Source organism: Hydra viridissima, unplaced genomic scaffold (genome assembly GCF_058129835.1).
Source record: "Hydra viridissima isolate aposymbiotic clone 2 unplaced genomic scaffold, HvirCarnegie_v1 scaffold_5, whole genome shotgun sequence".
Lineage (NCBI taxonomy): Eukaryota > Metazoa > Cnidaria > Hydrozoa > Anthoathecata > Hydridae > Hydra > Hydra viridissima.
The window spans coordinates 4,333,906-4,359,648 of record NW_028324304.1 but is presented as its reverse complement, the minus strand read 5'-3'; the positions used below and the strand labels follow the sequence as shown (position 1 = coordinate 4,359,648).

At 28.3% G+C, this 25,743-nt stretch overlaps 3 protein-coding genes and 1 non-coding gene across 5 annotated transcripts; 1 reads left to right on the top strand and 3 right to left on the bottom strand.

The window, feature by feature from the left end:
* Positions 1-2,425: 2,425 nt before the first annotated feature.
* LOC145188874 (protein disulfide-isomerase A6-like) lies at positions 2,426-6,235 on the bottom strand. 2 transcript variants are annotated; one of them, XM_080065379.2, is made up of 8 exons: positions 5,970-6,235; positions 5,552-5,690; positions 5,102-5,286; positions 4,904-4,989; positions 4,684-4,808; positions 3,356-3,469; positions 2,855-3,275; positions 2,426-2,759 (listed from the first exon to the last, which is right to left on the bottom strand). In XM_080065379.2, exons 1-8 carry the CDS (start codon positions 5,983-5,985, stop codon positions 2,526-2,528), a joined length of 1,320 nt encoding a protein of 439 aa, XP_079921505.2. In that variant the 5' UTR covers positions 5,986-6,235; the 3' UTR covers positions 2,426-2,525. The 2 variants fall into 2 exon arrangements, with proteins under 2 accessions (XP_079921505.2, XP_089943672.1); XM_090087546.1 differs by having other exon boundaries at positions 5,552-5,687; positions 5,970-6,075.
* A 5,340-nt stretch (positions 6,236-11,575) lies between these two features.
* On the bottom strand, positions 11,576-18,482 carry LOC145188878 (large ribosomal subunit protein uL30-like). The gene is made up of 6 exons (XM_090087449.1): positions 18,415-18,482; positions 17,072-17,147; positions 16,771-16,870; positions 14,199-14,365; positions 13,979-14,116; positions 11,576-11,921 (listed from the first exon to the last, which is right to left on the bottom strand). Exons 2-6 carry the CDS (start codon positions 17,080-17,082, stop codon positions 11,603-11,605), a joined length of 735 nt encoding a protein of 244 aa, XP_089943575.1. The 5' UTR covers positions 17,083-17,147; positions 18,415-18,482; the 3' UTR covers positions 11,576-11,602.
* On the bottom strand, positions 12,004-12,067 carry LOC145189618 (small nucleolar RNA sn668). Its single transcript, XR_013847301.1, has one exon. It is a non-coding gene; the product is annotated as a small nucleolar RNA sn668 (small nucleolar RNA).
* On the top strand, positions 17,424-25,460 carry LOC145188876 (dnaJ homolog subfamily B member 12-like). The gene is made up of 10 exons (XM_090087448.1): positions 17,424-17,591; positions 18,616-18,793; positions 20,774-20,919; positions 21,492-21,614; positions 21,778-21,834; positions 23,647-23,699; positions 23,935-24,050; positions 24,180-24,234; positions 24,336-24,450; positions 24,972-25,460. Exons 1-10 carry the CDS (start codon positions 17,435-17,437, stop codon positions 25,076-25,078), a joined length of 1,107 nt encoding a protein of 368 aa, XP_089943574.1. The 5' UTR covers positions 17,424-17,434; the 3' UTR covers positions 25,079-25,460.
* The last annotated feature ends 283 nt before the right edge of the window (positions 25,461-25,743 follow it).

Genomic DNA, 25,743 nt, shown 5'->3' with positions numbered 1-25,743 from the left:
AGAATTGCTGGAGTAATTCATATTTGTTTGCATAACATATTTGTTTGCTTAGGATGAAATAAGCGGCATGAACCGATTAAACTAGGTTACCAATCTGTGGGCGTTTCAAGCTTCATAAAAAATTTGCTCTAATTGAAAGAAATTTTATGGCTTTTTTTTTTTTTTTAGCAAAGTATTACTTTATCGTCCACGATGGTTTGAGTGGGTTGAGATCAGGTAATTGTGCTGGCTATTTTAGCAAAATGATTTTATTGACGTGGACCCCTTGGTGCGCTCGATTAATGTGTTTTTTTCAATCACTGCTTTCTTGTAAAATGGTATTTTCTTCTCAATGTCGGTGTAAAATTAAGATATTAACAACAACAAAAAAAAGGCCTAGCTTTTCGTTTTGGTAAAATATAATATCTCTTATTTATAAGGATATACATGGCTATTTCATGATTATTATAATTTTGATTCAGCAAAAAACCGTTTATAAAAACCATTAGTTCCGATTAATATATATATTTAAGAATAAATATATATATTAATCGGAAATAAATATATATTTAAGAACTTTGATCGATGAAGTTTTTTAAAAGTTGGTTAAATACCAAATTGATTTGGACTTTTAGGCGTGAATTTTTTCATAACTAAAATACAAAAAGGGCATATAATGATGCTAAAAGTCATTCACTAGTTACATTTCCCTACCCCCAATTCCGACACCTCTGTTATGTCCTATTATCCAATGTCTATTAACCACTAGTCTCTATTACTCTCTAGTACTCTAGTACTTAGTACTCTTATACTATTTAATCATTAGTCTCTATTACTCTCTAATACTCTAGTACTCTAGTACTTAGTACTCTTATACTATTTAATCATTAACCTCTATTACTCTCTAATACTCTAGTACTCCAGTACTTAGTACTCTTATACTATTTAATCATTAGTCTCTATTACTCTCTAATACTCTAGTTCTCTAGTACTTAGTAATCTTATACTATTTTATACAACGATGAGCATGTTACTTGTTTTATTAACGTATTAAAAAAAAATTCTCGGGGAATACTTTGGGATCAATAACAACGAAGAGAACCCCCTCTTAACGGGAGAGAACCCCCTCTAAATGGGAGAGAACCCCCTCTTTCTCTATACACATTATTTAAGGTAAATTTACGCCCAGGTATAAGCCCCGAAAAAGGTCCAACTCGTTACTAGTCATTAGTTCCCAAAACTATTGTATTTAAATGAGCCTCCTTCCAAGAAGATTATTTAAAATGCCGGTGACGTAGTGCTTAAAAGATGCTGCTGATGAACGATGTTTGATGCTAAATGGAATCTTCACGCTACGTCATCATATATGATTCACGACAATCGAGTTGATATTGATGATATAGAAATATAATTTTATGACTTACATTAGCGAAATATAATTAATAGAAATTTTTTTGAAGCCCCTCTTGTTAGATAAGCTCACGGGGGCTCGTTTTTTTTTCGGTTTTCTACATGTAAGTGAGTTTTAAATTTGCTTAGCAGCTGTAATACAGTTTCTAAACAAATGAAACAATTAAACCTCTTATTAGATAAGCTCACGGGGGCTTGTTTATTAATGACATTTACAATTCCGTACCGTGTTGTTGGTTAACTTGAAATCAGTATCATTGGTTCAAAAAATAACCAGTTTATCCAGAGTACCAAAAGTGTAAAGTGCGTACTCGCTCGCACAAAAAATTCGAAAATCAAAAATAAATTGAGTATAAAGTTAATTTCAAAAATTATGAATTTTAAAAATTAGAACTCGCTTTAAAATCATGAATTTAAAAACTGGAAAATGCGGTAAACTTATGGGTATTTTAAAACTTTTATATCCAAGATAATACAATAATGATAATACTACATAATAATACAATGGGTATTTAATCAATATTAATTCAAATATTTAATTTTTCTTTAGAGAAATGTTAAGAAAAAAATTAACGAAATTGATTACCGAATTACTAACACAAATGAAATTTTTTAAAACCGCATTGGCCTCAGCAAACGACGGCTGAATGGGATTCGTGTTTGCAAAAATTATAACATTAGTTCGTGTTTTATAGAATACTGTATAGAGTATTCTATGGAATCAGTTCGTATTCTAAAGAGAGAGATGTAATACTCTGCAGCGTGTGAGCTTATTACAGAATCAGATAAATTGAACAAAAATCCATTATAGATCTGTTAGAGTATAGTTAAGCCCAGCTTAACTACATTAAAGAATATTTAAAATAGGCAAGCAACTGTTTAGCAAGTGATTACAGCTAGTTGATTAGAAAATTTATTAACACAGCGCTTTTTTTTCTTCGCACATTTAGTTCTTTTTGATAAACTTAACTTTAAAATTAATAATCAAAGATAAATAATAAGCCAAAATCAAGCACAAAATGAAGAGTCGTTAATAATTTAAGAGACCATAGATTTATTCATGTAATAAAAACATATCCTTGACAGACAGGAACGGTACGTATAAATATTTAAAAAACTCTAGAAATGTAAAATGTTTAAAGTTCAGTTTTCTTCGCAGGTTCAATATCGTCATCTAAGCTAACATCACTTAAATCAATATCCTCTTCTTCTACTGGTAGTTCTGCATCTTTACCGTCCCAGGCGGGAGCGTCTTGTAAAGTTGGTAATCCGTCTTCTAACTTTTGAGTGCGACCACGACCTACCGCAATTCCTTTTAGTAACTCGTCGATACCGTCACGTCCGAATCCTCCACGTAATATAACAAATATCTAAAAAATAAGAATACAATAGTTAAAAATTGTTAACTGTGTAAGTAAAAACTAAGTGTTACATTCAGTGCTTTAGTTTCTAAACAAAAACATACCTTCTTTTTTATGTTAGCAACAGCCATTGCAGGGTATCCAAATCCTCCTATTTCAAGGGTTTTTTCTAACTTAGGGTGTACTCCTGCACTTGTCCATGTCCAACCCCACAATTTTTTTTTGTACTTATCTCCCAACTCCCTTAACAGGTCTAAATAGGCATTTCTTCCAGCAGCCTGTGTATCAAGTATATCAGGCAAGAATGCGATAATACAAAGTGGTTTTTCATTACAGTTCTCTTTTAAAACTGCATCTGAGGTGAGTTGCTGAATTTCTGGAGGGTCAACATTTGCAGAATGCAGATCAAGAGCAAAAGCAATAATGTCACTTGCAGTGCGCCCTCCTTGGTAATCTTCAGCTGAGTTATAATCTTTGGCTCCAGCAGGAAAGACCTTAATGGTAGGATAACCTTGAACATTAAATCTAAAAATAATTTGTTCTATTACATTTATTATTCTCAACCAATTTACAGTTAATCAATGCAAAAGTCAAACATAAATTACCTTCCAGCAGTATTTGGGTATTGTGTTGCATCTAATGCAGCCACTTTCACTTTGCCTTTTAATTCAGTAGCAGCTTTAGCCCACTCTGGTTCCAAACGCTGGCAGTGTCCACACCTAATTTAAATTTATAAAGGCCACTGTCAAAAAAGACCATCATATAAGATTATTGTACAATTGCCTAAAAATACAGCTGTGTTCAAAAAAATTGTAAATAGTTTAAAAGTATTCAGAAATAGAGTATTACCTTATTTAAAAAAAAAAAAATTTATATTTTAATATACAATAATTAATCTTTTAACAAAAAATATTTTAATATTCCAATTTATAAAACATTTTCATCTTCTAGATATATTTTTTTCAGTCTTTAGATTTTTCTCAGTATTAATACTTGCAAAGGAGGCCATCAATAATAAAAAAAAAGATTAACAGTAATAGGACATGCTAGTATTTAGTGCACTATCCTTTAACCTAAAGACTAAACAACTCTGCAATAAATCTACAAGTTAGGCACACATTTTAGATGATGCTCCACAGTACAAGAAACAGCTAAAAATATTGATTTTTGCTTTAGTCTGTAAAGTATACTAGGGCTTGTGAGCTGTTCATGGCAGAGTTATGAAATATTGAAAAAGTACCAGCAGAACCAAAGACAATTTTGCTTTTGTCAAACCATTAGAAATTATTTCAGCAAATATTGCAGCATTTTTTCAATTGACTTGTTCCTTGATAAATGCTAACCTCTTTTCAACATATCTTTTTTCTGGAAGTAGCACAATTCTTGGGGTTCTAGCTTTCAACTATGATTGTATTTGATAATTTCTTATTGCAGTACAAGCAGTCGAATTTAAATCCTTTGATCTTGTTTAGTTTTAATTTTCTTTTTTCCTCTTACTTAACATTTTCATTCAAATTTCATTGCATTGGCAACCATGGTAGGCGAACATTTGACAAAACAATTTTGTTTTTTTGCAGGGTTTTTTTTTTTTTTTTTAAATCAATTAACATTTTTCCTTTGTTTGTTTTAATCAAAACGGATAGTGACATTATCTGTTTTGATTAAAACAAACAATTCATATGGATATATCTTTTTTTTTTAAAAAAACAAACATTAAATTAAATAGCACTTTGGTTTATGGAACATTCTGGAATCACTCTTAGAAATGGGTTATATACTTCCTCTGTGAGTAGATATTTTACCAGTTTCTTCATTAATTCTATTAAAAAACTAAAACTAATGTATCTTTTAGTTACTTTTTTAAAAAAAAAAAAAAAAAAAAATTGTAGCAACTCAATAAAAATTTTTATGCATATTTAAATTTAAAAATTACCATGGTGCAAAGAATTCAACAAGAACAATATCTTTTGTATCAATGACTTCTTTCTCAAAATTTTCATCAGTAAGAGTGATAACATCTTTAGCATTTCCACTTTTTCCACTTCCACTGGATGAATGCTAAATATAGATTATTCTATGTAACAAATGTTTTGTAAAATTTTAAGTTTTTCAGCTCATAAATATCACAAAGTTGTTACAGCAACAATACTAACTTTTGATCCACCATGGAGCCTTTCACGAGCCAATGCTGATACCACTTTTAAAGCTTCGTCAACCAGTCCTTGGGCACTGCGTGCACCTTAATTTTTCAAAAACTTAAAAGATAAATTTCATTATAAATGTATTAAATATAGCTAACTATTAACATCAGCTGATTATTAAGATTGAAAACATTAAATTAAAATCATTACCATTATAATCTTGAGGTTTGGATTTATCGCCAGCAAATATTTTAATAGTGGGGAACCCGCGTACATTATAAGGTCCTCCAACTGATCCATGAACATCCATGTCAACAGCACCCACTTTTACTATTCCTTTTAATGCCGTAGCTGCTTTTTTCCAATCTGGTGCAAGATTTTTGCAGTGGCCACACCTTAAAAGAAGAAAATAATAATAAATATGAAAATCTCTAATAAATGGGTTGCTATATCATAAAACAATTTTTTTCCAAAATTTCATAAAACTTTGGACAATGTTTAAAATTTTAATAAACTGAATAAAGTTCAGGTAGAGATTAAACAGATACACTAAACACAATTCTATTGTTATCCCTAACTAGAATATCTCAGTAAACAAGAGTGCACCTGTTTAATCCACACCATTGTTAATTTTCAGTTTAAATAATCATTTAATTTTACCATGGTGCATAAAACTCCACAAGCCATACATCATCACTATATTTTACCAAACGATCAAAATTTCCGGCAGTAAGTTCTACCACATCATCTGATTTTTCATAAAGAGCATTTACAGCATAAAGTATTGCTATACCCACTACTAAAGCAGAAAAACAATCAAATCAAAATGAATTGCTGGTAAGTAATAAGAAATTTTAATAATTCAATTTATAGAACAACAAAACAAAAAACACATCTAATGCATTTATTTTTATTGAACACATGTATTGTATTTAGCTTGATACAATAAATGGGCCATTCCAACTCTCATACAACTTTGAGTTCTATGTACTTTCTCTGAATATGTAAACTTTTATGTAATCAGTAAAAATAGCACATAGCCAACACTGTTAAAATTTTAAATGTTCTAATTTCTTACCTAAGTATTTTATCATTTTCGTATTCTATGCTATGGTTTGGCTTTCTCCTTCGTCAGGTTTGTTTTGTTCAACTCATTTGTAGTTCTTTCATTAAGTAAAATCTCGGATTCGTGGTCTACGCTGATTGGACAACGTACATTTTTACCACGTGTTTGAAGCGGCTGTTTTTACACGGAGACATTCGTTTTCTGCGCTGACCGAAACGTTTCCAGAACGTTGACAGTTAACAATTAAACCATTGTAACATTTTTTAAAGTTCAGTTCAGTTTAATGCAGTGGCGTATCTAGGGTAGGGCAGGCAGGGCAAGTGCCATGGGCGCCAGCCTGAGAGGGGCGCAAAAGAGGTTTGGTTGCGATACAATAAGCGAGAATTATATAAAATAAATTAAGAAATAATATATCATATAAAATAAATATATTATATAAAATAAAGTTTGTGTCATCATTTATTAAAAAATTGTAATTAAGCACTTTTGTGGGGGAAGAGGGGCGCGAGATCGGTGTTTGCTCCAGGCGCTATTTACCTTAGGTACGCCACTGGTTTAATGTATTTTAATATCAGTTTGGTTTAATGCAATTCCAAATTTTAATAAGTTTAGAGCATTTTTATTACCTTTTAATAACACAGAAAAATAATAACACTTTTGATTATAAAAAAAAAACATTCGAAAATACAAATACTTGTTTTAAAAATAATTGACAATAAAACTGCCGGTATAACAATTAGTGCAAACTTCAATCGCAAACTTCTGCCAGGCTGGTTGGATTATGAAGCAGTGGGTGTATTAATACTGAAGTAAATAATTGAAAATAAAAAGCGTTAAATCAAAATATAAAAATAAAGATAGATTTGATTCAAAAATGATATTTCAACCAATCGAAGTGTTGGCTTCAATTTTAAGAAACGACAACTGTTTAAAAGAATTGAAAACTACTGAAAACAGAATAAAATAGACAAACAGAATAACAGGGACAAATTAAGTAAACCTGAAAGCTGCTACAGCCTGTTGCAAAACTGGCTTAATTTAAATAGGGGCAAGTGAGGCTCAAGCAATCAAATTAATTTCAATAATGAAACGCGAGCAATCAAATTACCTTGATAGAAGGTCAACTTAACTGACCACTCATTTAGTTTAATTTTATTTTTAAATTTGATTTAAATAAAATTATATTACACAAGCGTCACATTATTTATTGATTTGTTTTTATCATTTATTTTTTTAATGTTTAGTTTTTTTGTTTTCGTTAAATACCATTTGAAACGATTGAAACCGACTTACATTTATCTCCTTATAAGACAGAGCTATTCAAGCACGTCTTATTTAAAGTGAAGCTCTATTAAACCTTTACGCTGAAACTAACAATTCACTGTGGTGCCGTCAAATTTTACAAGCGTTACGAAGAACAAAAAACATACTTCACAATATAATTAGATAACAGAAAATCCTACGTAAATATTTCAAACATTTACGTTGTTTAATACATCTGGTTAAAAAAAATGTTATGAGCATAAAAACTGTTGAATGGTCAGAAGTAATCCCCAGAACCACATGTTAGTGGAAAGGCAAATATTATATATTCAATTATATATTAAAATTATATATTATTTATCTGGTAGTAGGAAGCATCTCCTAATAAATTGAAATCGGCTCATTGCTAAAGCTATGGGGCCGATAAACCTTAATACTGGGCGTATGTGATAAATTTAAAGTATTGAAGAAATTGTAATTGAAATGTTTCAGTTTATTTTAAATTATTTAAAATATACTAAAATTTAAAATAAACTAAAACATTTCGCAGTTTGATCGGAAACTTTTATTTGTGATTCAACAAATAGTTTCAAGAGGTCCTTTGAACATTTAAAGAAATGCACCCGTCTTTTTTTTTTTTTTTTTTTCAATCTCATTTAAAAACGTCACTTTCTTTTAACGCAGCGTTTAAACTGATTTAAGAGCTATTTAAAATTTTATCTATATTTTGCCATATATTTATAAACAAAACATTTTAAAAGAATTTTTTTTCAAACGATAGCCAGAAAAAATCCGATCAATTCTAAAGTAGATTTGAGTTCAAATTTATAAGAGAATATAGATAATTAATAAAAATTAATAAAGTGGAAGTTATTTTTAACATTAAAGTTCATAAAATGAAAATTTTTAATTCAGTAAAAAAAATCTCGATGAACGACTTTCTTGTCTCGACTTTCATGTAAAATTTCCTCTTTTTTTCCATACTTTTTTAACAAAAGCCACGTAAAACTACCCTTCTATCATTTATTTATTGAGTTCTGACATTTTGCATGAAAATACATCAAACTGTTAACAAATAACTACATCAAGTCAATAAAAGTAAAATCAAAACTGCCATATACAGTGGGTGCAAAAAGTATTCGACACAAATGAAAAACTTTATTTAATTAAAGCCAATTCAACAAAATAACATAAACACTATTCTAATGTAATTTTAAATGGGAAATACAAATATCATATCAAAACAACAATATCATTAAATGTTGACTTGATAATTGCAATTTTGTAAAAGCTTTGTAAAATTCTTTTTTTACGATGTGTTGGATACTTTTTGAACCTTAACTTTTATAAAATTGTAATTATCAAGTCAACATTTAATGATATTGTTGTTTTGATATGATATTTGTATTTCCCATGTAAAATTACATTAGAATAGTGTTTGTTTACGTTATTTTGTTGAATAGACTTTAATTAAATAAAGTTTTTCCTTTTTGTCGGATACTTTTTGCACCCACTGTATGTTTCCAAAATCCGGTCAAAGTTTATCTTATAGTTTATTACCACTGCCTCAATACTCAGTACAGCAAGATCAGGCTGACGATTTTTTCAACAATTGTTGACCATCAAAGGTCAACAATTGTTGAAAAACAACTTAACTCAAATATTCAAAGTGAAACAGAAGATTTCTACAACGAAAATTGTAGCCCAAGTGGTTATAGGCCAAGCACAGCGCTTAAGATAAAACTTTAACTAAAACGGTTGAAGATGGAGGGGGTTCATGATGTTATTGGGCTTTATGGCTGCCTCAGGTGTATGAAAATAGTTTTCATGGGTGGAAAAATACGCCTACAAAAGCATTCTCGAAAATCTTTTCTCATGTGCTCAACAATTAAACATTAAATCTAATTTTCTTTTTTAGACTCAATTTTCATGACGTTTTAAGATGGATTAAGAGTAAAAAAAAATTAAAAAATTTTTGAAACTACCTTTCAGAAGGAAAGTGTCTTTTATTTTAACCTATTAAAAAAATGTGTGAAATACTGAGCATAATTTAAAATATATCTGTTATGTTTTAACATATTCTGATAAAAAAAAGTTTTTCGTTTATTCGTTATTTTTCGATTTGGTAAACGATTTTTAACGAATAATTGACGATTTTTAACAAATAACGAATTTTAACGAATAAACAAAAACTTCTTTATCAGTCATTTCAAAAAAAGCAAACTTAAAACAATTTATATACTTAGACATAAAACTATAAGATTCCAAAAAAAAAAGGCGATGCCTCGCATTTCTCATGCTATTTTATTTTAACCATTGAAGAGTGAATTCGATGATTTAAAACTTGTAATGAAAATAAGTATAACGATTTTGATCGAAGAGCATTGCGCAGAATTGCTCTTCGATTAAAACCGTTATATTTATTTTATAACAAGTTTTAAACATCAAATTTAAATACGAAAATGAACTTGTTCCACCAAAAGCTTAATTTTAAACACACAAAGAGTTTGAATAAACTTTAGAAAATTCGATTTATCTTAAAAGATTGATATAGAGGTTGGTAATTAGTTGTTATTATTTGTTTAAAACCGAAAAACCAAACGCAGACTCTTTCAAGAATTTTAAAAGGTTTGACTGAAATTTTTTCTGTTTGTTTCACTTACTTTACTTTATAACTTTACTATATTACGTTTTAAATGGCTAATAAGAAAGATAAAAATAGAAAAAGGTTAAAATGTTCATCCAGAGCATCATGATATTGATTCAATTAAGTCATCTACTGATTTAAAGAAATGTAAATTTTTTGAAGAAAAGATTCTTGAAAATGATGACTATTGCTATACATTTATGACGTTCTCTGTTAACTTAAAATTTTACATATTTGCTATTTGTAAGAATTTCAATTAATGAGTAAATGTATGTTCGTTAGTAAAAGAAATAAAACTTTCGAATAAAACTTTTGTGATTCTTGTTATGATTAGAAATAAAATTTTTTGTTCATTACCAAAAAATAAATGATAGACATAAAAATTGGAGTAGGTATTGTATTTTTTGAAATTGGTGAAAGACATAAAGCTGTTCAAGTATTTACAACTATAATGAACATGGCACCAACAATGTCTAGTACTTCATATGAAAACTAAAACAAAAACCATATCTTTTAGTTTGGAAATTGCTGCTAAAGATTAAATATTTTTTTTTAGCGAAAATCAGTTGTTGACTGATTTTCGCTAAAAAAATCGGCAGAGATGGTAAATGGCAAGAAAGAGGATTAAAATTTCTAAATGAATTTAGTTTTTATCAGACGATAAGAAAGTATTAGACTATCATGTTGTCTAAATTTTCTGGGGAAAAAGTTATAATAAAATTTGAAATTTAGAAAGCCTACTGTGTTTGTGTTTACCAAAATAATTACGCACGACGTCCCACGGACATCCCAAGGACGTCTGGACGTCCTACGGGGTCTGGTAAAGTGGAGGCATCTGAATCAGCAAAAACATAATTTAAGGTACTCGCTTTGTCAACGACGGAGATAATTAAAGATTTTGGAAGTAAAAATTTATTGAAAAACCTTTGTTCCAATTAAACTAGAGCGTGTAGAGCACAATCGAAAATCAATGGAGACAGGATTACAAAGCTTCGTAATTTAAACAAGGGGAAAAAACTAGGCGATAAAAAAAACAAATTTCTTGAAAGGGCAGGTGAACTCATATTCACAATATTTTTTACTGCATACAGTTGTGAGCGTATTCCAAACTGATGGTGATCACAACTTATGTCAAAATGTGACAAAACGTTATGAGAAAAAGTGTAACTATTAAGGTCAGTGTAAGGTTTTCCAATACTTTTAACTTGTCGTTTGAAGCTACCGAGTGCTTAATAAGTCTAATAGTTATGCAAAGTGGGTTAAGACTTCCTAAGCGCCAGTATGACTAAACCAATCACAAACATAAAACTGAAAGTACTAATGTAGTTGAATCGTCAGTCTTTACCACATGATTCAGTAACTGTAGCTTCTTTATAAATAAATTAAGTCTCAAGTTTGTAAGTTGCAAAATGACAGATGATGTAAATCCACAACAGTCCTTCCCCGATAGCTATTACAATTCTAACTGCGAAGAAAGTTGCGATAGAAAACCCCTAAGTATGACTATTAGAACCACCCAAAAATTACAAATTAACGGAAGTCACTAAAAGCTAAGAAAAAAATCAAGACGTTGAAGTATATACGAATTTGCATTACCACAACATGTTAATTCCTTTCTTTAATAAAAAGTGTTTTAATGACTTATTAAAAGGCTTAAGAGAAAATGTTTTGAGCGAACAGGAGTTTACATTAAGGGAAAAGTCCGCGCTTATGACCGACTGACATTCTTTTCTAATTAATTCATCTTTCTAATCAAATTGTTAATAAAATCTTCACGGTTTCCATGATCACCACCTTCCACAAAGTGATTTGTCTTCTTCCTCATTCCTCCATTAGGACAGCTAAGTTTGAAGGGCCAGAGAAAATTATTTGCTTTTTTGAAATTCTCACCAACTGTGAAAATCTCATGAATAAGGTCTTCAACACATATTATGTTTTCTTTACCAAGGGCATTTTCAACAATTTGGTTATCAGTAATTGGGATGCGTTGGCCATTAACTTTTGCATACCCTCTTTTGTAAATTAATTCACGCACACTCTTTAAGTTTGGGTATCTAAATTGTAAAAACAAGAAAATAGACAAAAAAAAAAAAAAAGAACTTAAAAAAACATACAAGATGCATGAAATAACCAGTATTTCTCAGCAGAAAATTTATCCATCAGTAAATCAGTCCCGTCTTGAAACTAAACATCATTGAAATACTGATACTGTAGACAAATAAGATTAGAAGAAAAAGTTTCTGAAAAAACTCATGACTTAAATAAAAGCATCCATTCAACTGTTATCAATGATAGTTGCCACATTTATAGTTCATTTATTACACTAGATCTTTGTAATAGTTTAAATTTAATGACATGTTGCAAAATGTTGTTAGACTGACTGATAACTCAATCTCATTTTTACAAATTTTAAATAAATTTACAACAAATGTGGACAAATTTAAAGATTTAGAATGATGTAAGCACAAGGAGAATCTAAGTACTATGGCAACAACATAAATTGCTTGTTTTGAGCATTTAAGTAGTCGTGTTTAACTTTTGGCGGTCATTTTAAATAGCACACATTTACTTTTTATTAAAAAAAAAAAACAACTTTAATTCTTTTAATATATTGAAATATAACCATTTTATTCAGTATTTAAAGGATATTCTTGTAACTCATTTAGTATATATATTATTATAATAATAATAACAAAATAAAAAAATAATAATAAAAAAAAAATTCATCATTTATCAACTATGGGACGAGGTAAACATGGAACAATCCTAGATCTCGAAATGCCTGTACTTGTCTTTCGAGGACAAGTACAGGCATTTCGAGATCTAGGATTGAACAATTTTGAAATAGCTCGAAGACTGGGTTGTTCTCGCAAGAAAGTTATCAATGCTATTAGTTTATTTTACAGTACTGGTTCATTAAGCAACAAAAAATGCAAGTCTCGCAAACAAAAGACAACTCCCAGAATAGACGCAGCCATTGCCTGTATCTCTAGCTTGAATCCTTTTGTTGGTGCACCAAAAATTAAAAAACAAATTGCTCAAAATTTAAAACTTGATCTGTCTGTCAGCACAGTTAAAAGTTGCTTACACAAAAATTAGCTATTTGGAAGGGTTGCCCGAAAAAACCATTGGTCTCAAAACATAATCTCGTCTGCCATTTGAAGTTTGCAAAACAGCACATACAGACTTATGTTTTTGGCAAAATGTGCTTAGGATCCGACGGTAAACAATATATTTGCTGTCCCTAAAACCAAGAACTCGGCCCTCGGTATACTCTTAAGACTGTAAAACATGGTGGTGGCAATGTGATAGTTTGGGGCAGTTTTTCATGGTGTGGTGTGGGCCAGTTGCATAGAATTCAAGGGACAATTTATCAACACATGTACAAAGAAATACTAGAGAACATCATGTTCCCATATGCCGAGGAAAATCTCCCTTTGGTTCGGAGATTCCAACAAGACAACAACTGGAAGCACACCGCCAAAAGTGTTAAAATACAGTTTAACGCTAAGAAAATTGATGTATTGTAGTGGCCCACATTCACCAGACCTAAATCCGATAGAAAATTTGTGGGAGGAAGTTGACAGGAACATAAACCGGTCAACTGCAACAAATTTAGACTGAATTTGGATCGAAATAAAGGCTGCTTGGGACACTATTACGCCTGAATGATGCCAAAAATTGATCTCATCAATGGGCTGTTGTTGTTAGGCAGTTATTGACTCAAAAGGATACCCCACTAAAAATTAATTTATCTCTAATAAAGTTTTCTAAACTATTTATACAAAGAACCTCCGTGATTTTGGTAGCAAAAGAACAAAATGATAATTTTGTACAGGGTGTGCTATTTAAATTGCCCCCTTATTCTGTACTTCTAAACCATTTATATGATTGTACTTTTTTTTAACCTAAGTTACTTTCTTTTCCTACTCAATAATGTTATCTTCTAAAATTAATATTTTATTAGGCTGAAAAAGTTTAAATTTTGAAAGCTCATATCTCTGGAAAATATATCATTACATATTGAATATCAATCTAAGCTATTTATTTTGTTGCCACTGTATAAAGTTTATGTTAAACAAAAATGTAGAAAGGGTTCATAAAAACTTACCCCCAAGCAATGTATGGTTCAACTAATCTTAGTAAAGTAATTGACGATTTGTTCAATTTTACAAAGACACCATTATTTATTTGTCGAAGGCGTAATAAGAAAAGAGCCTTTTTGACTTTAGGACTGACTTGATTGATACTAAAAAACAAACAAATAACTTTGAAATTGTAAGATTAAAAGAATTAACTATAGATAAAAAGAAAAACTACAATATACACACCCTCGAATTCGAATCACAAAAGCAAGTTTTGCCTCTGCTGGAACATGAAAATTTCCAGCCTTGCTTGCAATACGTTTAAATCTGATTGCATCACGCTCTTTAGTACGATATTCTTTAACATAATTCTCTGCTCGTGTGAAGATGACCTTTCGCTTCTCTTTTAATCTCTAAAATAAAATAAACTATTTTGAACAAACAGCAGACAAATATTAGTAAAGTTAAATCAAGTAGTTAATATCTTGGACACAAAATTAACATAATTTGAATAAAATTAGTAATTTTATATATAAATCTTTAAGGAATTCTCTGAAATAAAAATGGGAATTAAAACTATCATTTAATTCAAATTACATAAACCTAATTCAAAAATAGTTATTGAGTTGGTTTTTACTGTTTATTTGATCCACATCAATTTCCATTCTTTTTCAAAGAGACTGTATTTTAATGTTATTACTATTTAATAATTTGAAATATATTACAAATTCTTGAAAAGTAATGATATATTTTAACAATCACATAACTGACTATATAAAGGCTGTTCTAAAACTAAATGAATATATAAAAGGAATCTTATTACAAAAAGTTCTTTAGAGTTTAGGAAGAAAATTAAATTATTTTTTGAAAAGTTAAAGTATGCTGAAAATCATCAAGTAAACACTTTGTGATTAATGAACTTTTTTTCTTAAGATAGTTATTATCGTCATCTCTTAAACTTTTGCTTTATCAAAAGAAATTTTCCACCCCAAGAGATTCTTTTTTTTTTTTTTAAAAAAAAAAAAAAATTCAAATACAATGAACACAGCTATTAAAAAAGAAAAAGAAAAGCATGGCACAGTATTTTTTATAGCACCCCTTTTTTTGTATATACAATAACAAAGATGATTGTAAAAAGTGAGAAAATATTGTAACTCTCAGCAGCTCTGATCCACAAAGGTTTAATTTTTATCTTAAAGTTAAACTTTCTGTGTAGAAATAACCATTTTTTTCCTGTTCATTATTTTAACTTAAGACATCATTCTTGTTCTAACTGTTGAAAAATTTTTAATTAAAAAGGATGGAAGATCAAATGAATATTTGCATTTACTAAATTCTGAACATTTTATTTGAGAATTTAGATAAATTCTTTCTTTAGACTTTACTGGTCTTACACTTTATTCAGGGTTGCTTCCTTTAAGCAAAATTTACTTAACATGCAGCCTATACAAGGAACAGGAGTACACTTAAAATATTAATGAAACAGCATAACAAAGCAAAGCTCTCAAAAAGACTAAGTATTTGAGTTCATTTTTCCTTCCAAAAAAAAAAAAAAGAAGTTATCTTCATAGCTAAATACATAGGCATCAACAAATAAAATAAAAAGCATAGATAAAGCAGTACTCACTTCTTTCAATCTAATATATTGAAAAATAAAACAGAAGTTTGATCAAAAGTGGAGAAAAAATTGAAATATTGCCTAAAGTGTGTGGATATATAACTCAATATTTTAAAATAGAATACATATATTTATAATCTAAGAAGAGTATCTACATTTCTCAGCTGAAATATTATCCATCAGAGATTCAGTCCCGTCTTGAAACAAAACATCATTGAAATGCAGATTAAGAAACAAAACTTTATTCACTTCCATAATAGACATGGTAAAGCTACAGTTAAGCAGCCTAAAATAACTTTACTTTTTAGCTTTTTGCACTCTCATTCACGAAGACTAAAAAATCATAGAATAATTATAAAAACCATAGTAGAAAAATTCCAAAGTAGCTTTTTCAGTTTTTTTTTATTTTGGAACTGTGTCCTTTTTATATAACTTTTTCTATTGTTATTTTGTTTTTTTAATATTGTCATTTGGTACTTTATATGTTATGTGTTGATTTTTTTTTTTAATTAGTAATTTATTATAGTTATTTATTATAGTTGAAGAATATAGGTCAAAGTAATAATTGTTTATCCAATGTTTTTTAAGAGATACATGGCTATGAAAATAACCGTTTAGTTTGACAATTATAAAGGGCGGGATGCGCAAGATTGATATATATTATTGTTTATTATACATAAATATTTCCTATAATAATTTAAAATCAATCGTGCTGTATTTTTATTCCACTATCAAATTCCATAGCTTATTTCTTTTTTGAAATCACTCACGCGTGAAAACTATTATTCTATTTAATTGCATTCTACACACTTCACCGTATTTTTAAAAGCTAAAAAGTAAATTTATTTTAGGCCACTTAACTGTAGCTTTACCATAAACATATTTTTGTAAATAATTTTCAAATAAAGCTGGAATGGCTTTATACAGTAAAAGCTAACATCTCTATAGTGTCAAATCAATTACATATATATGTTAAACATTAGCAGATTTATGATCCATGTAAAATTGTGCAATAAGATAAGTATTAGTCTGCAACAACATTAAAATTAACAATTTCTTTTTTAACTTAAAAGCAGAAATTTTATTCTGCTTTGAGTTTAAAAAAGAAAAAGTGTGTAGAGTAAATGTGTATATAAAAATGTTAATTAAATAACGTTACCTTAGTGGAAGGAAATAAATAATAGCTATATAACATGCTACCTTTGTGGTCTTGATTTTTGCAGCAGCTCGTGCAGCTTTAATTTTCTCAAGAGTTTTTCTCCTTTTCAGGATGGTCTCTGGAACACCGGGAAGTTTCTTGCTAAAAATATAACCAAAGCAAGGTCATTCTCAAGAAACCTTGTAGATTAGTATTTAGTAATTATATTTTAAAAATATTTTCACAATATCACGAAACAAAGATACACCATTAGGTAAATACTCTCTTCTTTGAGAATAAATCTTTTATGTACAGGATTCTAAACGATAAAAATGTCCAAATGATTTCAATGTCGGAACTAACCTGTCGGCCATTTTGATAGCAAGTTCTGAAGGGATATTAGACTAGCACCGAGGCTCTTTGTTTACAGTTTCGCTCGCTAAAGTGGATGATTTATTTCTTTCATAAAAAAATTCAATAAAATAATTTCGTATTTATCAAAACTATTTTTTATCTATAAAGTTCCCATAATTAAATCAAAAACTAAAAAATTGCTTTTTATTGTTAAAAGCTGAAATTTTTCAAACAGTCATGAGATTGTGTTTTTGAGAATAAAATAATTTTTTTTGACAATATTCACTAGCAGTCTATTTTAAAATTCGTGGTCAAACGCTCCCCAACAGATTTATTATAGTTATCAAACTAAATGTATGTATATATTTGCCCATGTTAAATTTGTTTAAAAACAATATGGAGAGCAATAAAGACGAAGCAGAAAAGTGCTTCTCGTTTGCTAAGAAATTTGCTCTTAATGGAAATATAGAAAAAGCCATTAAATTTTTAAATAAATCTATTAAATTATACCCTACTGAAAAAGCTGAGGGTAAGTTGCATATCAAAACTGGTTTTACAGCTCCCAAAATTTTGTACAAATTATACCGAGACAAAACCGCTTTTGCCAAGTAAGCTAAAGTTTGAACTATAGCTAGCTATTGGTGAATAGGTTTACATGGAGGCATCTATTATCATATCAGAAAATATTTGTTTATTTAAATAATTATGTAAAGTTTAGGAATGGTCAAGAAAATAAAATTTTAATTTCCTGTAAGAAAAAATCAAACAAAACAATTTACTTTATAAATTTTAAGTTACAAGTCAGTTAAAGCAATTTAAAGAATTCTGTAAAATATTGGAAAATGTTCTCTCTATTATATCTCTAAATTATTCCCAATATTAAACTTTTTGCATGAAGAATTAAAATAAAACATTTTGTAATAAATTTTAAAAGAAAAGATTTATCATTTTTTCAATTTAAAAAATACAATTTATTTTAAAAATCAAAACAAAACACTATTTACAAATTGCTTATAAGCAAAATCAAATTTAACAGTGCCTAAGCCAAAAATCTACATTAGAAACTTACACTAATTGTGATATTAATATATATATATATATATATATATATATATATATATATATATATATATATATATATATATATATAATAATGATGATTAACAGCAAAAAGGTTGTCTTTCTAGGACTTTGCAGTGGATCTATGCTAAATTAACATTTAGGTTTTCAAATTTATATGCTATGGTTAAAATATTCAGTACTGGTATAATTACAACAAAGAAATTATTTCATGTTTGCAATTCTATAGTTATAGTATGTTATTATTAAACATTCATTACAAAGAATATTACCGGTATAGTGATGAATTCCCCCTTTACGATTATTTAGGTAAGAAGCCAAAAAGTCTTCTATTAATATGAAACTCTAAATGAAAATTGGATTTTAAATATGAAATGTATTAAAAAGGAGGGACATTTTGATTCATTCTGTGTTTACAAATCAGTAAATTTAATTTAAGTTAATCACATGTTCATGTTTTAATTTTTCTGCAGAGTTGTTGAAAGAACTTTCTGTAAATTCATCCAATGGAACTACTCACAATGATGGCTCAGATCGAAAGCGTAAGTTAAGTAGTTCCAAAAGTCATTCCAATAAAAAGGAAGAAGTTGAAAAAGAAGAGTTACAAGTGGAAAAAAACTACACTCCTGAACAACTCAGTGATGTAAAAAGGTAATTAAGTATAGATAGGATTTAAAGTCTTTTCTTATCTAGTAAGACAATATTTATCAGTCTTCAGATGATTAATCTGTTAAATATGTTAAGATTTGTTTTCTTTATCCCTTTGCCTTTTTATAAGAAAATACTTTTAAAGTAAGTTTTACAGCTGTAAAAAGTGATTTTGTATTAATGTTACAGCTATATGAAAGCTGTAATAATCCTTCAGCCTGGAGAAGTATAGTAATAGAAGGGAGGGATATTTTATATAATCTTTAAACAAATATTACTTTATCAGTCCTGTTTTTTCTGACAATGTTAAGAAAGGATCTTCACATTTTTAAAAATAATCTAAAGATTTAAAATATAGTGTCTCATTTAAATATAGTGTCTTTATGGTAGTCTGCTTCCCTATCATCAATCACAACAAATAAGTAAGGAAATACTCTGTAAGTATGTTTAGGTTGAGTTTCATCAAATGATATAGTGTTGTGTATTTTAAATTCTGTTTGTTTCACTGAACCATAAGCAAAAGAGCTGCAGGAAGCCCATAATTTTTGTTATGACCTTATATCATCATAGATCATTAAATGATTGGGTATGCAAAACAAAATTAAAAAAAAAACTCATTATCTAGTCATTATCTCTTCCTCTGTATTGATTACTTAAGATATACTTAAAGTTTCAGTTTAAATGTAAATAACTGATGTGAAAATTTGTTAATTATTTCAAAAGCAATTTTTTAATTATAAAATCTTATACTGCTCTCAAGGGTAACTTTGAAAAGTTAAAGTGAAACTAACATAATGACATCACATTTCAGTATTTTTTTAGCAATTTCAAATCAGATAAATCCTAGCTTTAACTCAAATTTGGTTACCAAAGAAAACCAAGATCAAAATACTAGTGACTAATTCCAGACAGGGTCAGCAACCCAAAAAAAATTCACCTGGAAGTGAGTTTTTTTTTAAAATTTTACTTTTAACCTATTTCAAATATAAAAGAGTAATTAAACTAAAGCTTATAAAATTAACATGCAAATTTAACAATTGTATGTTATTGTACTTAATTCATATTGATTGTTCCGGATAAATACCTATAAATACATATAAAAACAGTTAGATGATTCAAATCACTTAACTCATTGACATGTCAGAAGTTAAAACAATATCCTAAGACCTCACACAATTTTTTCTGTTTTTAAAAAAAAAAACTCTTTTTTTGAGCTTTTTATAGTTTTCCATTATTGGTTGTTTTTGTTGCTATATTTACTTATCATTTATTTACATGACAGGGTAAATAAGCTCCTGCATTTTTGTCTTTTCCTAATCACTGTTTTGAATCTTATTTATCATTCACTTACATGGCGGGAGGGATAAGTCTCTGTGTATGTCTTTTCTAATCACTTTTTTTATTTCTCTCTCCTTACCATAGTATAAATAAAATGTATTGTAAAATTTAGATTCTTATTATATATAAACTTAAATACATACAGTATCAAACTTACTGTCTAATATCTAAACAAATCTACTAATTATTTACTATCTTATGTTTAGTTTTTAGATTTCTATAATCTTATCATTTCAGTTTAAATAGTTTCTTTTTTAACAATTTAATGACAGTTTTTACTAAATATATGTTGTTTTATTGCAGCTATTCAGACTGCATTTTCTTTAATGAATAAAACTTTTATAAAATGGATTTGTACTAATAACCATCTAGACTATGCAATCTATTACTAAATCAATTTTTTTGTATGTAAAAGTTATTCAATAACTTTAACATAGAAAATGGTAAAAAAAATAACCAGAATTAATCAGCCTGAGTAGGTTTTTACCAGCCTTAGTTCTAGGCTTTATCTCTTAGTTCCAGGCTTAAACTAATTTACATTATAATTTTTTGACAACATAAATATTTAGTCCTGATCGTTATTTGTTGGTTTTTCAATTTATTTAGCTGTTGTGTTTTTTATTTTGTTTAAATTATTTTTAATAGAATCAAAAGCTGCAAAGATTTCTATGAAGTTCTTGGTGTAAGTAAAGATTTCTCAGATAATGAATTAAAAAAAGCATATAGAAAGTTAGCATTACAGTTTCATCCAGATAAAAATCGGGCTCCTGGTGCAGCAGAAGCATTTAAACGTAAGTTATTGCAGTATTTTTGTTATTTATATTTGTATTTTGGTAATTTACATAATGTTTGCCATTTTCATCAAGTGATGTTATATTTAATATGAAATAATTTCTATGATTCTTGACTCATTTGGTTTTTTGTAGACAAATAATATCAGATTTGAAAATAACTTCAAGTAGTTAATTATTGTAAATAATCAATACTGCAATATACAATCAGTAATAACAGTGAAAAATAAAAAGTATAAAATACTCTTATCATTTGAATATTCATTAAATCTTTGTTTTGTTTCATAAAAATTGTAATAAGTAAAATAAATTTTATTATCTTATAACAGTTTTGTGTCAAATTTTTTGCATAAGTTTACATAACATTTATGTGTTTTTAAGTAATTTATGTAATTTTTAAATTATATGTTTAGCATAAATTGTAATAAATAAAATAAATTTTATTATTTTATAACAGTTTTGTGTCTAATTTTTTGCATAAATTTCCATAACATTTATGTGTTTTTAAGTAATTTATGTAATTTTTAAATTATATGTTTAGCATAAATTTACAAAAATTAATTCTTTTGTAGGAATAGGTGCAGCTTTCTCTGTGTTGAGTGATAAAGAAAAGCGTAAGCGTTACAATCAATATGGTGAACAGCTTGGTCCCTCACAATCTGCTCAACGATCTCAAAGAGAAGAGTTTTTTGAAGGTATTATTGTTTATTTCATGGTTGTAAATGTCTTCAGAAAATCTTTATTAATTTCATTCTAAAAAAATTGTTAAAATGTATGTTGACAAAATTTGCTTGAGAATGTGATAGATATTGTGAGCAGACTTCTTTTAAACAATACTATTATTAAATACTTTATTAGGTGATGTGTCACCAGAAGATTTATTCAATATGTTTTTTGGTGGTGGCTTTCCACAAGGTATGAGTTTCCTTTTTCTCTTTATAGTGAGAATCTTAAAAATTATTAGTAATAAATAACTTTTAATTTAGTTTATAAGTTGTGTACCTTACTTTATTTCCTAAAATTGTTTGAAGTCTTGATAAACTGATTCCCATGATTACTCAGTCCAATACCCTAAAACTTAATTCAAAATGTTTAAGATTGACATTTTTTTAAGTACATTTAAAATGTTATCCGTTGTTTTTCTAAATATACACTTAGCAAACTTTCCTCCTTTCATTACAATAAACTCTTCTACATGCTGCTCCACTATATGAGCTTTAAGAGTAATGTTTGAACCAAGATTTCTGAAACCTTTTGAAAACCTTTAAATATGATCATAGTGGTTTGGGTTTAATGTTTTCCCAAAAACATCCATGAACAACATTCTTAAAGTCTCTCAAAGCTTTCATATATTTTCCACCAATAATGTTGTGCTTGTCCAGATAAATTTGAAAACAATCAAGTTTTTTTGGAAACCTGTTGGATCCATTTCCTTCTAATCTGTGTTTACCTTGATAAGGTAAGATTAGTTGTAGACGTAACTATTATCCTTGATTTGAGAATTTTATCTACTATGCCTAGCAAAATATATAAATATGCCTGGCATATTGACAATATCTAAGGTCTTCTTTGTTATATTTTAGTAAGATTGACTACATTACTCAAATTTTTAGTTTTTGAAATATTTCCCCCAGAAGCCATCCATTTCTTATGCCACTCGCACAGAAGTTAGAGAATATAACTCAGCTCTCAACATATTGGGTAATTCTGTTTCACATAATGGACAAAATTGCTTCAAAGCTGCTGGCTGCTTTCCAACCATCAGCAGAACCTTTAGATCTTCTAAAGCAGAGAATTAAGTTTTAACTTATCCAACAACATTTTTATAATTGCATAACTTTCTTCAATAGAGGGTAGTTATTTTTAGTTTGATTCTTGGTGTTTAACAAAAGTACGCAACTCGTGAAGGTTTATATGGTGATTGTTCACAGATACATATCATAGACAGACATTACGATGAAAGTTCACAATTACATATCGCAGCTGCTTGTTTGGGTTTTTAAAAAGTTAGTAGTATTTCACCTTCAATGAAAAAACCTAAATCTTTCTTAAGTTGACGATTTTAAAAAACTTTTGTTTTTTTGAATACATGTAAGTCAAAAAGTTTCTCTCAGGAGATGGTCATAGTTCTTAAATCTCTCAATATGCATAAATCCTAAATTTAAAGGAGAACCAACTGATGTCATCAATGTTGCAAGCTCAGCAAAACATTATTTTAATACAAAAAGATCATTATTTGTAAAACTTCTCACTAAGTTTTCGTAAAAAGCTACCAACAAATGATTTAAATTTTGATAGTTTTGAAATGTGCAAATGGATTGCTTTTAAAATCAAAAAAAAAAAAAAAAAATTTATGGGGTTCGATATAAGTTATTAGGTCACCTTCTGGGTACCTGTTGTAATAAAGTATGCAAGTTATGCTTTAAGATAATTAAGGTTTGGCCTCATAAGGAAAAGTCAGTTGAGGTGTAACTTAAGATTGTTGAATGAAAATTTGCCATATCAAAGTTATAAAGCTATCATCACCACACTTCTTTAATTGGATCATCAATGAATGTCACTTTTGATTATGAAATGGAAAAAAACTAGTTTTTTTGTTAGCCATGAGTTTAATTTTAAAATGCCTCATTTACAGATCTTGATTAATTATATTCTATATGAGCTGTTTTAATATGTGTATAAAAATAAGTTGTTACTATAAATATACTTTTTTTTAAAAAAATCTAGGTCATGTTTATACATACCGTCAACAACCAAGATACAATCAGCAACAACAACAGGTTTCTTTTTTTTTGTTTGATAAAGTTAACCACAACTTTTATTTTAACATTTTCTTGCTCCTTAAATCTTGTGAAGTCCTCCTCATTTTGATTTATTGTTTTACATAGAAAAGATAAAATTAATAATAAAAATAGATAGCAAATAATAATATATAGGTTGTGTGTATCCCTGTATGCTCTACTTTTCATTTTCTAAATATGTAAACATAACTTTTAAAAATATCTTTCATGTTAGAATGTATCATCTATGTATCCAGTTGTTCAGTTGCTACCAATACTTTTAATTGTTTTATTTTCACTTTTGTCTCCTTACCTGATACCTGAACCCATATACAGTTTTCACCAAACATCGTAAGTAATCAAGTTATTGTTTTCTTAAATCCCTATAATGCACATTATTTCAGGGTTTTGTAATTTGTTTCTTTATTAATTTGTGTGCAATCATTTTACACATCTTGAATGATTTTACTTATCTTTTAGACAATATAGATATCCATTTACCACAAGTAGATTTTCAATTAACTATTTTGTTAAGGTAAAGATTTTTTTATAACTTCAATTTTAAATTAACAAATTATTAGTGCCTTTGTTATTATTTTTATATGCTGGTGTCTAATTTAAGTTTATACTCATTAGGATCCCAAATTTAAAGCAACCATGTCAGAGAGAAGTATTAAAGAGTTAGAGAACAAGATTGAGGGGGATTACGTTGATTCTCTTCGCGTCAGATGTCATAAAGAACAGCAATACAGTGAGTTTCTGTTTTTTCAAAAAGCTAGGCAAAGCATATTTTAACAAAAATGTCTCTGATGTTGTATTTGACATACATACATACATACATATATACATACATACATACATACATACATACATACATACATACATACATACATACATACATACATACATACATACATACATACATACATACATACATACATACATACATACATACATACATACATACATACATACATACATACATACATACAAACATACATACATACATACATACATACATACATACATACATACATACATACATACAAACATACATACAAACATACATACATACATACATACATACATACATACATACATACATACATACATACATACATACATACATACATACATACATACATACATACATACATACATACATACATACATACATACATGTATATACTTATTTTAAAATAAAATGTTAATATTTTAAAAAAACATACACATACATACCATATATTATATTTTATTTTTTGTAAAATATAGAAGCGGAACTATTTTATCAATCTCAAATATGGGGAAGTCAAGAGATGCGCCAACGTGCTGAAGAATATAAACTGGATTCATGCAATCGCCTCCGAAGTATAAGTTAAAGTCTAACGCTGACTTCAAAACGTTACTTAGTATCGTTTAGTAAACGTTACTTAGTATGTTTAAATGATAGCTGCTGGTTCATCAAGACCATCCTGTTGTAAATGTATCGCGTGAAATTCATGCCAGATAGACAAGCTTAGACAAGCAGTTGGCATCACAATTAGAATGAAACTTTCAGTAAATATTTATGAATACTGTGGATAAATTACTTTTATAGTTTTATGTTTTTAAATTTTTATATCTTGATTGTTTTTTTTTCTTTATAAATTTATAAATTTTCAGTCCACAAGAGTCCTTTTTAATTAGCTCCACGATTACGAATGGTAATAATATTTTAACAAAAGGATTGTTTCAACAGTAAAAAATTTAAATTGATGTTCTGATTTATAGTATTACTTTGTGATAACCAGGAAGTAGCTATTAAAAGGTAACTTTGCATTAATTCTTATCTCAACCTGTATAAAGTATTTTGTTTAAAAAATCATCTGCCAGTTAAGCATTTTGTAAAAAACCCTACAGTTTTCACAATACATCTGCATTACGAAAAAAATTTACGCTTATGAACAATAGTGATTTAGTGAAAATTGTTAGTATCGCGTTCTTAAAAAAAGCGTAGTTTTCATGTTAATTCTAAGTTATGGCTTTTTAGACCCAATCTATTTTT

Coding starts and splice junctions, on each gene's coding strand:
- LOC145188878 (XM_090087449.1), bottom strand. Junction 14,366..16,770: donor CAAAAATCAAGACCACAAAG/GTAGCATGTTAT, acceptor ATTTTATTTTAG/AGATTAAAAGAGAAGCGAAA. Junction 11,922..13,978: donor GAACCATACATTGCTTGGGG/GTAAGTTTTTAT, acceptor TTTACAATTTAG/ATACCCAAACTTAAAGAGTG.
- LOC145188874 (XM_080065379.2), bottom strand. Junction 5,287..5,551: donor GTGGAGTTTTATGCACCATG/GTAAAATTAAAT, acceptor TCTTCTTTTAAG/GTGTGGCCACTGCAAAAATC. Junction 2,760..2,854: donor TTGCTAACATAAAAAAGAAG/GTATGTTTTTGT, acceptor CTTATTTTTTAG/ATATTTGTTATATTACGTGG.
- LOC145188876 (XM_090087448.1), top strand. CDS start 17,435: ATGTTAAATTTGTTTAAAAACAATATGGAGAGCAATAAAGACGAAGCA. Junction 20,920..21,491: donor TGCAGCAGAAGCATTTAAAC/GTAAGTTATTGC, acceptor ATTCTTTTGTAG/GAATAGGTGCAGCTTTCTCT. Junction 23,700..23,934: donor ACAATCAGCAACAACAACAG/GTTTCTTTTTTT, acceptor CTTTCATGTTAG/AATGTATCATCTATGTATCC.